Below are 14,001 nucleotides of genomic sequence, written 5' to 3' on the forward strand. Positions count from 1 at the left end.
TTGTTGAACCGAGAAACTCTAATTTATAAACTGACTGCCATGTAAAATCCATTATTAAATTACACGTGTAATTTTAAATAATTTAACTTTTATAATATAATATAATGAAAAATTGGCTCAAGTGAAGATGAGGATAGCGTTGGTATGAGACACATAGGGAGTGAAAGAGAAATGAGCGCACAACAACACAACATTTATGCAAGAGTGAGTGTTTATGGTTTAGGTTACGGACACAAATACAGTTTGCATGCTCACCGATTTTGTGGCAATACGCATCTCACTTATCCAGTCCTCGGCGTACAAACGAGAATGGGGGGAGAGACAGAGAACGACATAAGTGTTGATGAAGAATGTACAGTATACACCCGCAGCAACAATTTAGAAGCTCATATACGGCAAATAATATCACATTCAAAGTCACAAATATCATTCAAAATGCTACGGTTGCTGTTGTTGCTACTGCTTTTGTCGTATGCCATCGTTCGTTCATTTGAACAACGTCACACTGCATGGAGCACATAATTTTCAGTTGTTCAGAGCAATGTATGACATACAATTTTAATTAGTGCTTGAGTCCGTATGAATTTATTCACCTATCCGAGTGTGGCTCCTTCTCGGTCTGATGTCACACAGGGTGCATAGTATGTGCAATTTAAATAGTTTTAATTTTAATGCCCACTTCATGAATCACATTTTTATGTAGTTTGATTCGAATGAAATGGAATCTGAATGGGAAGAAATCAGACAGGCAAAGACGAAGCTCGGATCTATTTTACACACGTTAAAATTCACACTCAAGTTTTACTTTTCGAATTCTTAAAAATTAAATCATGGTTCCTTTACACCCTGCCCAAAGAATTTATGAATTAAAAAAAAAAAAATATTTTCTACAAACGTACGAAATTTGGACAATCATCTTGGAAGTACATATTGTGGCATATGAATGGTTATGCCGCATGGGCTCATATTTTAAATGTGAAATGATGTTTTTTGGTTGATGTTCTTACCTTTTTTTTTGTGTGAAATTATATTCATATTCATAAATATTTATGGGGCCGAAAGCTGAAAATGAGCTAAATGACTCGTTTTTGGACACATTAGCCCTCGTTTGAGCGCACATTTCTCGAAAACCAAAATAAATTATTTGCACCGGTAATAAATTGTTTTGCATTTTCAGCACGTGAGTTAATGTGAAATTAAGTGCTATTTGTGGTTAAAAACCAAAACAAAACCGAAAAAAAATGCAAACAAAATGTGCGACAAAAAGAAACGAGATGTGAAAAACCGATTAAGCTTTGCAAATTGATGCAATTGTATGCGAACTATTCAAGCGAAATAATATGTGTTTAAAGCTTTAGAGCCCATTTAACGAGTCACATTTAAAATCGTTCTTAGCCTATTCACATTGAATATGGAAATCGAAGAGATGGAAATTATGCGATATCCCTCACGACGATTTTAATATGAGAAAATCGCATTCATTTTTCGCAGGTGGTGGTATGATGATTTAATAACGCATAAACTTCAATTAATTTCTGAACAAACACACAGGCGTGCGATAACACATTTTGATTTTCAATGAAATGCAGCCGAGAGGACGGACGGTGTGAAGCATTGAATGTTTGTACAATTTGTGCGTGTGAACTATGATCTATAGACGCGATAATGATGAATACAAAAACATGACATTGTCAAGCATTTGAAACGAAACGATTATAACATAATGATGTCTTGTTTAGATCATTTTGTTTAGGCATGTGTGTGTGTGTGAAATGCCCGATAAAATCCCATTCAAATTGATAGCTTTTAAACATGAACAATAATTTGTTTATCAGTTACCGTATTCGTTCTGAACAATTAGTGGGCAAATTGAAGGGGATGAGGCGACAGCATAGCAAACAAAAATATCTGAATAATTGAGAATAAAAGCATTATGTCTCAAACTGCAAATAATATTTTCATAGTTAAGCATCTGTTCGAACAATAATGTGAACGGCCGAAAAAAAGATAGACAAGAAAATAATATGAATTGCTATCGCCCTTTCAACATCTCTTAAATACTAATAAAATCAAAACCACCACCACATGCCATAGAGGCAGACCGAGGCGAGAAGAGAAATGCTCACGTCACTCAAAATACAGATAAGACCCATTCATAATTTTCCTATTCACGCAAACACTTTATGTTGCGACATAATTTTTCTTCCTCGCCAGCAATTATTGTATTTGAACGACACTCGTTTTCATTCAACAGTTTAACAAACGTTATCGCTACCGTATCGCTGGAAATTATTTTCTCTGTCACACAAAGAGAAATCACAATTTAATGCCGTATATGCGGCATAATTTTTGGAGCAATTTTCTTGGACAGCATTTTACGCTGAAATTTTTTTATCATAGAGATATAAATAAACAAACAAACAAACACCATTACCATTTTGTATATAATTTATGCTTTTATTTTCGCTTCGCTATCGAACCAAAATCAAAAATTCAGACAGTAACAGAATACGGCAAAAGTCTATTACTCGGTTTTGTTCGGCGATTTCTCATTGCATTCAAATTGTGTCGAATGACATTTTTCAAATTAAAAATGATTGTCTGTAAACTTAAATCGATAACCATCGTAATTTTTGGCCAAATAATCTGAAACTTTGGATAATAATAAATTCGAAAATGTTTAATTCAAAATATAAAGCGGAATATTTGAACATGCAATTTGTCCGACCGAACAAAGAGCTCAATGAATGGGAAAAAATATTACGAAAACCAAAAACAAAATGATAAACAAAAGGAAAAGTAATGTAAGTTTTAATGTATAAAACGCAAATCGACAGTATCAGATTGAAAATGCACACACAGCAACACAATGGCCGAATCGAAATGAATCTATTTCATTTCTCCATTTCGATTTTTATTTTGGTAGATGAATTGGAAGTACAACACAGCTCAGGCAGTCTATCTTTTACTTTTATCTTTCTCGGTCGCTCTCACACTCACGAGCTTCTTCTCTCTCTCCCAGTTTCGCGCTCTCGCCCCATTTGAGTCGTATAAATGTATGTTTGTGTCGAACACAAATTGCAGAAAACAAATTCAGTGGAAAACAGTACGAAACTCCGTCAGCAAATTGAACAATTCTCAGTTAATCTGCAATAAAACAGCTGTTGCCGATAGATGCACACCCACACTACCATGCACCCACTGACACATGCACAAAGTCGAGCAAACAAATGTCGACGCTCCAACCACCGAAACGACAACAGCATCGAGCAAAAACAAAAGAATTAGTGATAACCAAAAAATGAAAACGTCCACAAAACTTACAAGAAAAACTGTTGTTGCACTGTGCACATTTCGAAATGCAATTGTACACATCTCTAAACAGATTGTTGTCATTGTTTTGTTGAATTGGTTCGCTTTTTTTATTTCTGGCCAAACAACGACAGAAATGATCAGTCGAGACAAAAGAGTTTCAGAAGTTTATCTAAGTTTGTTGCGTGCAAAATACATACCGAATTATGATGGTGAAGGCATATTACGTTTCAATTGCTTTCTTTTAATGATTTCCACAAGATAAACCGATTGAATTGTTTCGGTTATGAAATTATTCTGCTTCAGAAATTATCCAAAGTTTTCGAGTTTTAAATGATTCTTCGGTTTCATTTTAAAAACAAGTTTTACCCATTTTCCGTTCCGGTGTAAGAGAGAAACGAAGTTTTTCGTCGACATTGCATCGCTTCAGAGTAGATAGGTTTCATTTGTATATGCGGTTCCACACTCCGTAATAAAATGACAAAATCAAAACTAAAACGCCTTTTATTTGTTTTATGTGTTGTTTCTTTTTATTAATTACAGTAATCATAATCATGACATGGGTTTAGTTAAATCTGTATATGTAATTTGGTGAAATTGTTTATAGCCATGTGTTATCCGTAGTTGATTTACATGGTAAAATCAATAATAGTTATTACAAAATGTCATTTATAAATACATTTAATTACATGTGGTTTTTTTCTGTATTATTTTATTGTTTTCCCATTAACGATTACAGGTCTCTTCCTATATGCATCCATTTTCATCATTCTAAATGTGGTTATTTATCTCTAAAAATGCTACGACAATTTTTTTTCATGACAGTTCATTATCAAAGGTGTCAATTTGGATGTGTGGAAGAGAATGGATGGCCAATTGAAGTCGAATATTTGACATCAATAGAGGAAAAACCACTACTAAAATACCAAAAATACCGAAGAATATTGGAAAAATGGCTAAAAAATACCGAAAATTATCTGACAAATGAGAGTAAAGGTACGCTAAAGATTTTATTGGAAAACTCCAAAGGAGTGCATGGAAAAGGTTCATTTCAGCGTAAACTTTCATATCTCGAACATTTTGAAGAGCAATAATCGGGTAATGTGAAATTTGCTATTCTCAGATTGAGAGAAAGGTAATTGAGTCCTTCGATAGCTGGGTGCCTAAAGATTTCCCACTTACACTTTGAATCGCAAATTCCTTCAAATTCTCACAAATTTCCGCAGATTCCAAATCGACTTCGATAGGGTCTTCTAACTGTATGTGTAGGTGTTTTTGGTACTTTCTATACTTGCTGGAATTTTTTCGGTTACTTCTGTCATCTTTTAACACTCATCGGTTTTTTGGTATTTTGGTACTAATTTACCCCTTTCACAAAACCATAGAGTAATGTTCTAAACGATTATAACTTATGTCCGTCAATGTTCAATAGATTTCCATTCTATAGACATAAATCAATTTGAATTTCTAACAGAAAAAAAGACACACAAAGGAAAACAATTTCAACAAAATTGAATGAATTTTCTCATATTTTACTTCTAAAATAAGTTTAACAACTTTATAATCTCTGTAATTCATTCTACACTTATTGAATTCTAAATATCATACATTCATATCTCTTTCTTAATACTCTCTCTCTTTTTCCATAGACGAAGAAATGTTAATTTAATTCATGATTTTTTTTCTCGATTCATGTACATTGAACTGAGATGCACTTCAGCTGCAATATCTGACTAGATCCTCATATAAGTTAAGATGATTTAATTATGTGAAGCATAAGTTTTGTTTGTAATTCCTTATCTCTCACACTCTTGCTATCTGGTTCACTGTCTTTCGCTTCAAGAGATTTAATTTCGTACACATTTTGCATGTGGTTTTTGGTGATGGTGTGTGTATTTACAAGTTGTTCAAAGGATTTTGATGTTGGCAACATACATACATACACACAATATGCAAAATGTCAAATCAACAACAATACTACTATACAAGTGTTCTCTTGTAGCGAAATGAACAAAGAACAAACTATCCGCATTGATATGATTGGAATTGGTAAAATGTTTCAAAATTGGAAATCTCAATGTGAATTGCAAAACAACAAAAAAATAGCAAATGTTAAACGGATTTTGGATTATATTATGAATTTCACATCCACAGTTAATAGCACGTCATATGCCAGTGTCTGACTACATTTTACATATACACTAACTGCTGATGCGCGTATTGTCCAGTTTTCATTTTGCCTCACAAATGTTTGCTGCAAATATTAATTTAATATATACGAAATCGAGCAACTGGCTGAATTTATGTCACTTTACATAATATTTCTATACCGATTTATGCTAAACTGATTTTCATTCATTTTGTTTTACTAAATACCAGCGATTCGGTTGTGAATGTGTGTATGCAAGGCATAAATGCGTTAAATCCCTTGCAATGCAGCTTCGCATAAATATATATGTAGTAACAGAATGGCAAAAATCTCATTTGAAGTGAACTCTGCATATATTGTGACATACAATTCTATACTTACTGCATTATGGGCTTTAGTCATGCTGTTCTGAAATCCAGTATTTCGAGAGATAATTATTATTACATGCTTAACTAATACACTTTCGTCTATTACAGTTGAATCAAGATTTTGTTCGACATTTAGTTTTGAAGTATCGATTGAAACGATGGAATTGGCTGTTTGGTCTGATTGAAAACATGTTTAAATGAGAAAGAAAACCGAAGTGTTTTTTTTTTTCAAAATGCACAGAGCTTTCATAGGCATCACAGAGGTGCGGGCACTTTTCTTGTAAGCGCTGCTCTTTCTTCTATTGATTTGCGACACTTGAAAATTATAAATGGAATAAGTGAGTGGCCGCACGCTTCCGGTGTCAATATCAGCTCTGAAAATGGAAGTTATGATATTTTTTCTACGCTAATGATCCCCAAAATCGCTGGTTTGTCATGAATACATTCTGATTGCTATATATATGGTACTAAGTACTTGTTTGATGCGCGCTGAACTGTTGATATATGAGCTTAGAGCTTTGGTTTGCTATCCATTAAATGGTGGCAGTTCTGTATAATTTTAAATAAATTTTTCGCTTACACGATTCATTTTTATAAATTGCATCGAATCATCTGCACACAGTTGATTCATCGCCAGCACAGATGGAATGCGACATGGCCAAGAATAGTTTGCCATTCGAACAAGCGCACAGTTGATAGATTTTGTGATGATGTTGCGATGGCGACTGGTGTTGGTGTTGTGCTCCTTGATGATGATGATCATACATTGATGGCATAGCTGACGATGATGTAGACGACATGGACGATTGCACTATCTTTAAATTGGGCATAAGAATACTAGCTGAATCTAATCGAATCTGTTTTGTGCGAAAGAGAAAAGAAAACGGAACATAAGAGAAAAGGAAATGCAATTGAAATTAATACAAAAACGTAAATCGCTTGGATTTTCATGTATAACATTTTCGATATTATTCTATTCTGAATGCTCGCAAAGACAATGCATATATTTGCTAAATCCCATTCATTTTAGATATTCATAATACCATCGGGGGGAGGGGGGAAGGAAAAAATATGGTTTAAGATTAAAATGGCTCTCAGGTGCATTTGATTGGCCATTCCCGCAAAAGGAAATGGGAAAGTGCAGCAATTCAAACGAATATGGTACCACATACACTCATTCACTCACTCACACTGTCTCGGAGGAAAATAAATAGTTTAATGGAATTCATATGTTGGCAACTGATTGAAATACAATGGCATCCGATTAGCTCTATCGAAATATTGATTTTCTAATTTAATTCACAATGATGTTCGAAATGAATGTTGGAATGGGGTTACTTTAATTAAATATATGTACGTATATGATGAACGGTAATTAAATGATTAAAAATTCGACACGTTGTACTTACACTGCCGTCCGTTGATTGAATTCGAATATCGTTAAGGCAACTCGCATCAATACTACCGGCACCGGATTTTATGAAAATATCTTTGCCGGCATTGATTAGCAATGATCTTGTTGGTGATTCCAGTCTATAGTTATATGTGCACAATGTATAAATCAAGGAAATTAGAATATATGACCGATGTTAAATGTAATGTGGTTAATAGGTGCGAATGATCTATACAAATTATATACGCACTTGAGCTCTTTGCCTGGTTCGGCTCTTATCAATGGCGTTTGTATTGATTCACGGAATACAGCCCCACCTTCGCCTTCAACGTTCAATGCATTCGCTCCGATCAATACTTCATTTTTATTAACGCCAAACAACATTGTACCATGGGTATCAACCACTTTGAAATGATGTGCAAGCACTTCCAACTTATCGTGACCCAAAAATAAACGATTATCCAAACGCCCCTCATAATCTCGAGTATTTATCGAAAAGTTCTTTGAAGATTCTACAAAATGAAGCAATTCAAATAACAAATCAAGGTGTTGCTAAGTTTGGGGAGTAGGTTTACCACCTATCATAATTTTAAAAAATGTACCTATCGTAATTGGTAGCCCGTGCTTGGATCGGATTGATGAAGCTCGTAATACATCTAAAAACAACGCTTGACCGTTGAGCTGCATTCCACCAGGTACAATTTTTAATTGACCCATTCCATCCTAATTGCGAGAATTCAAATCATATTGAAATTTATTCCAAATTTAAACAAATTTGAAAATACTTTGAAAATGGAACGTACCGTTGTGAATTCCATAACTTTCAATATCCATAAAGTTAACGCTAAATTAACAACTATCAATATGGCTAGGCTTAAGATGAGAAAGTAAAGGCATTTCTTTCGCCATCCGTATAATCCCAGATAAAATTCATCGCTATTCGAGCCAATTCTGGAATGAGTTGCGCTGCCAGTCGCCTGTGAACTACCTATTCTAAAATTATTATTGTGTTGACCTAAATTACGATTATTATTATTGTTGCTAATGCCAGATGATGTTGTTGCCACCGGTGGTGGCGCTGTTGTGATATTATGCTCGTTCATGTTCGGATTTAATGATGCCATTTTTGTCGATTGTGACGATCCCGTCGATCGACTCGTTTGCGGATCATTTTCATTTGGAAGGTCTCTGTTCAACGAAATTCAAATGTTTGTAATTTTATATAAATATTTACGACGCAAACTAACTAGATTTAATAAATTGACCACTTTATTTTTAGAACTACTTTTTTTTTTCTAAATATTTTTGATGTAAATATTCTATGGAACCGAAACCAAAAAATCGGAAGTCATTCTTACGAAATGCAAATTACGAACAATACTTACAATGTGAGAAGCTGTTTACAATGGGCATTTTCCGACGTAAATGTCTGAAATTGTGAAGAAAACGAGATTAAAATCTTCTCTTAACATTTCACAAAGTTTTGTTTAGTAATGTATTTTGTTTTGTTTTTTTTTTTATACAAAATCTCTGTTGTTTTTCTCCGAAATACATACAGAATCACTTTCACTATTACTGTGAGAGTCCATTTCACTTTAACTGATAATATTTATTGTTTTCGATTTCACAAAAAAGACGTGCCAAGTTCGTAAGACTTCTGTTGAATGACTGATTCATTTGAGACTCTTCGCACATCGATTGTGGCCGTAGGCAAGAATTCAGGTCGTTTACCGTACAATTTAAATATAAAATTAATGATAAACAAACTGAAACACAATTTTACACAGCGTTATTCGAGATGATTAAGATCTCGGATTTGTAAAAAAATGGAAATCAACATGAAGTTTTTCATTCGATTGCGTCATCGATGCGAAAGAGAAAAAAAAAAACACGGACAGAGATGATGTTTATTTTAATCACGCGATAAAAGAGATACAAACAAGTCAGCGCCGCCAAGAGTCCGTATGTAAAGAAAAAAAAACGCCGAAACCGTCGTGACAAAAATAGATCCGTTTTTTGTTAGACTTTTGTTGTGCTTCAAACTATTTTCACTCTCGCATGCAATAACAACAGTCTGCTTTTAAACTATCACTTCTTTGTTGCCATCGATAAATGCATTTACTGCACACTGTTGTTTGAGTTGTATTAATTTATTATGAGAATACAATTGACGAACGAGACTTGATTATACGGAAAAGCAATTTTTCTTGAGTGTCTTTTTGAAAGAGGCACTCTCGATGTAGTGGGCGGTAATTCTCAATCAAACAAAAATACGTTGTTATAGTATATTTTATTTATTTGAAAACGTGAACCATAAATTGTGATGCAAGAGCAAAGGTTCGGCGATAGAGTCTTTTTTAGTTTTAAAATAAAAAATAGGATAACTAAATTAATCACATTCAAATGACAGCTTGTGATTTCACATTGAAAAGTGAACGGCGAAATGGATTTTTGACGGAAACAAGACTCGATTGAGATGAACAAAAAAATCAACTTTTCTTCATCAATTATGAAGAGTATGTGACGACAGAAATATGAACATTTTTTTAAAAAACATATTCATTTTATCGTAGTCTAAAGATACGATATTTTTGGGTAATTTATTTAGTAAAATGACAATGTTTATTTTTAGCCGAAAATCAGTCAATTTTTAAGTTTGAACGTCGTGATAGAGAGTGAGAGAGGCACACACACACACAAAGAGAGAGAGAGAGAGAGAGAGAGAGAGAGAGAGAGAGAGAGAAAAAATAGATTCCAATGCAAATGAAAAATCTCATTTTCTGTGTTTTCAACTTTAATAGTTTTTCGTACAAAAACAAAACAAATTTTCCGTGATTGATTTAGAGAATTTTAGCTCATTGTACATTTATCACCGAACTTAGTGCACATTTTATTGCTGTTCTTTTATTCCAAAATCTGTGCATTCGTACGGTTGTATCGCTGTAAGTTTTCTGTTTATCGTTATGCGTTTGGTTTAACTCGAAAAATGCAATAAATAAGCAAGTAAACAAACAAACCATGAGAATGCAGTGAGAGAGAGAGAGAGAGAGAGAGAGAGTATGGAAGAATGGCACACAAATAAACTTGAATTTCAAAACGCAAGTGGCTTGCTATCGTTTGAGTAAACATGTTGGAGTTGTTCACTTAGCATTCAAGATGAAAAGTTTTGTGTTTCGTGCATGTGTGTGTGTGTTTCTTCCTGAGCATCAAGTCGTGCCAGTGGAAAATAGTGACAGTAATAGTTGTTAGAATAATGATGGTAATCGGTTAGGAATCACATCGAACGAAGCTTGAAGTGAATGCAACACGAAAATGCGACGTGTTGTTCGTTGGTTTTTAAAAAAATGTGCGTCTTTTTCTCTGTCTTTGGTTGTAACTCATGTCGAGTTGGTGCAATTTTTCTCACGATTTTGTTGTGTCATCATCATTGGCGTCGATGTCGTTGTCGTCATCGCGTGCACATTTTGCAATCATCCTATCTCGTCGCCGGGTGCATCATCAACAAAAGCCAAATAAAACAAGCGACAACCGAAGTGTAGAAGCAGAAAAAAAGCGGTCGGTGTTCACTTCATAACTTTGGCTTTTGTTTTACTCACATGGCATTGTGCAGCACAACCTCAGTATATTTCTTTTTCGGTTTATTTTCATGTTCTCGTTCCATTCCGAACAACCTGACACAAGAAAAGTGATGGCAACGAATTTATTTGGATTTTCTCTTTCTTACCATGGCAAAAAAGGCAACTGGTGCAAAGTGGGGCTGTCATTTTAAAAGTGGGTGGCTGGCATTACACTTAACGACTGCATTTATCCAACAAACTAACTCAATGCTCAGACAAACTGTAATGAATCTTACATCGTTGGCATTGTTGATGCCATACCATGGGATAGAAAAGGTGTAATAAGAACTGAGCTTGTGTACGGGACGACGACATGTGCACAAATAGTTCATCTTAAGCAAATTGAACCGAAAAACTTTCGCTCAAAACGGAAGCATGAAGGAAGGGCAAAAAAAAAACAACGAACAGCGGTCGCATACGAGGCATCACAATTGCAATAAAACACACATGAATATATATGGAAAAGTCGGGGTGCTCACACAGCGAGAGACACGACTGCTCGACTTTGTTTGTGCCAGCTTCTTTTGGATTAATATGCAACTGAGAATGTGTCTTAATGTTCACTTAGAATTTACAGCCAAACTTAAATAACTTTTAATAAACTTATATTTTTCGCTCTTTGTCCTTGTTGGCGAGGAGTCGGCATTTTGCATTACCGAATTAACGCCGAAGTCTCAATGATATTAATATATGTTGAGTTTTCGCAAGCAGACACTTTGCAACTTGGTGCCACTGTTGCATTTTGTCAGCTTTATGTTGTCGGTTAAATAAATTGCGTTCCCTTTTTTTCCACGGAAATGCTGTTCGAATGCTGGCACAAGAGTTACAGTCAAGGCAAAATTTTGGTTATAGTGCGTATGTGTCGCTTCTGTTGACAGTGGCATAGATACAACTTTAATAAAGTGCTAATTTGGAATAAATTTATTGAAGTTTTTTTTCGCACACACGTGAGCCTTCCTCCTCCCCCCCAAAAATACATTCATAGTATCCTTTTGAATGAAGAAAAATTAAGTTTGCATTCAAAATATTTGCCGTAACCAAATAGAAAAATCTGCACGTTTTTGATTGATTGACACTTATGAGAATCACATAATGTATGATGTATTGTATATTTGCATCGCATAATGATGAGACCGATCATTCGCTCGACACCAATACCATTTAATTTACTTGATGTACAGCTAGTTTCGCATGCAGAATGCATCAAAATTTGTGCAAAGTGGACACGTTTCCATGCTCACGCCTTCATCACTATTCGATGACCATCATGTTAACATTTATTCAACTATTTTTTTTTTTCAACTTTCTACTACTATCATGCATCGCCACCATCTATTTAATGTAATTGTTTAATGTATGCACACGAGTGTGGACATTTGATAATGTTATAACGTGGCGTATTATTAAAACTAATAAAATCAAGCAATAAATGGCATTTGCTTGCCACGGTCAACGGAATTTTCCATTTACATTTTCGATCATGGCGACGGAGGCTAACTATTTCGACCATTTGGCTTTAGCCCTATGTTTGGCTTACGGTTTGTAGAACACAACACACGAGTGTTGCACATATGTTATTTTGTGTCCGCTTTTTGACCGATATTAATGCAAACGAGCTTTGGTGTACAAATGAATTTCATTTTCAGCATAATTGGTATTTAATTCAATGGCGGCTTTTTTGGTTCCACATTTACTTATCAATTTTTTTCGGATCGAATAGTTAAAAATTAAAATGGTACACACAAGAATAACCATCAACTTTTTTCAGCGTACAGTTTGTTGCAAAGTTATTTTTTTTATACATAAAACTACTCCAACAAAATCAGCTTAGAGAGAGTTTAACCATTAACATTCGAATCCCGACGCTTTTTACATTAGTGCATGAGTCAAATTATTATTATTGATTTTTAAGTGAAATGGTCGAACTTGATATTACTCTCTCGTTCTCTCTCTCTCACTCTCTTTCATAAACACAAAACCACGCACGGTGAAAATAATTAAAATATTAAACAATTAAATAAAATATATGGTGATACATAACGGAAAACGGCTTTAATTTGATGAGTGTGTTTATTGGCGCTGAATGTGAATATTTTTTTCAATTTTCTCTTTTTATGAACGCACACACGGTCGATACCATTTTTGGATTTTCAATTTTATTCATCAACCGAAATAATTTATGAAATATTCACAATAAAAATGAAAAATCAGTAATGAGTAAGCGAGAGAAATGGACGGTGTGTAAAGAGAGAGAGGACGGTCACAACAAAAAAAGAAACACGAAAAAGCATGCAATTTTAATTTATTGGTGCTACATTCTTGCTAGAGTTCAAAACTGAACTACACCCATTCAAATATTTATGTAATATACAAGCCAAATATGACATACTGCACGCTGCAACAAACAAATATATTAATAACATGAAAATATATATTTTCCGGAGAAATACGGAAAAAATATACAATTAACACTCGGCAATTTGGATTTGTGAGGATTAGCCATTGTGAGTCTTTTTTTCTAGTGGAATCAAGCATCTATCTTTTTTTGCCGAACTCGGGTTCGTTATTAATAGAACCATTGGATATTTTACTAGTCAAGTCGATGTGAAACCCATCTATTTGAATGCATTGACCAAAAGATTTCTTTCAAAATATTTCCATCAATAATAATTCGTCTTTTTTATTCATGTATTTTTCCATTCAAAATGTATTTCAAGCCGATTGAAATGAAAATCAGCATTAAATCGGAACAAAAAAAAACAATTACACATGTGTAAAGCATTATGAAAGTTCTCTGTGCACTTAAAATAAAGGTTAATGTTCGAGTGTGTGCTGTAGTTAAAGTAGATTTTTTTCGGTGATTTTTTTGGGGGTAAAAAATTAAATGGTTGTTCAGACAATGAGAGTGGAAAAGCCAAAGTTACTATTACAACAAGCATAATAATAATAATTTTTATTTATTTTTGTCCCTCATATTCAGGAAGCTGCACATTATCCGGTTTCTGTATTTTCATTTTACTCGCACGCAACACAAACACACCACTTTTTTTTCATTTCACAGCTGCAGGTTGTACAATTTACTGATACATTTTGTACCTCATATCAATGGTTAAACCACACACACACACACACACACACACACACACACACACACACACACAC

At 34.2% G+C, this 14,001-nt stretch overlaps 1 protein-coding gene across 6 annotated transcripts in view; it reads right to left on the reverse strand.

Annotated features, from left to right (window-relative positions):
• Positions 1 to 3,820: 3,820 nt before the first annotated feature.
• LOC116341635 (delta-sarcoglycan) overlaps positions 3,821 to 14,001 on the reverse strand; it is a 26,074-nt gene continuing 15,893 nt past the window's right edge. For 5 of the 6 annotated variants that reach the window (XM_031768809.1, XM_031768815.1, XM_031768811.1 and 2 more), the window contains 6 exons: positions 8,608 to 8,651; positions 8,026 to 8,410; positions 7,825 to 7,945; positions 7,473 to 7,734; positions 7,239 to 7,362; positions 3,821 to 6,686 (listed from right to left, as the gene is read on the reverse strand). In XM_031768809.1, coding sequence (XP_031624669.1) covers positions 6,438 to 6,686; positions 7,239 to 7,362; positions 7,473 to 7,734; positions 7,825 to 7,945; positions 8,026 to 8,410; positions 8,608 to 8,651 — 1,185 coding nt within the window. In that variant the 3' untranslated portion in view covers positions 3,821 to 6,437. Of the gene's footprint in view, positions 6,687 to 7,238; positions 7,363 to 7,472; positions 7,735 to 7,824; positions 7,946 to 8,025; positions 8,411 to 8,607; positions 8,652 to 8,778; positions 8,883 to 14,001 lie in introns of those variants that run through there. The other variant, XM_031768814.1, reaches the window with a different exon arrangement.

The sequence above is a fragment of the Contarinia nasturtii genome, unplaced genomic scaffold (genome assembly GCF_009176525.2).
Source record: "Contarinia nasturtii isolate CC-2019 unplaced genomic scaffold, AAFC_CNas_1.1 Cnas_scaffold_745, whole genome shotgun sequence".
NCBI lineage: Eukaryota > Metazoa > Arthropoda > Insecta > Diptera > Cecidomyiidae > Contarinia > Contarinia nasturtii.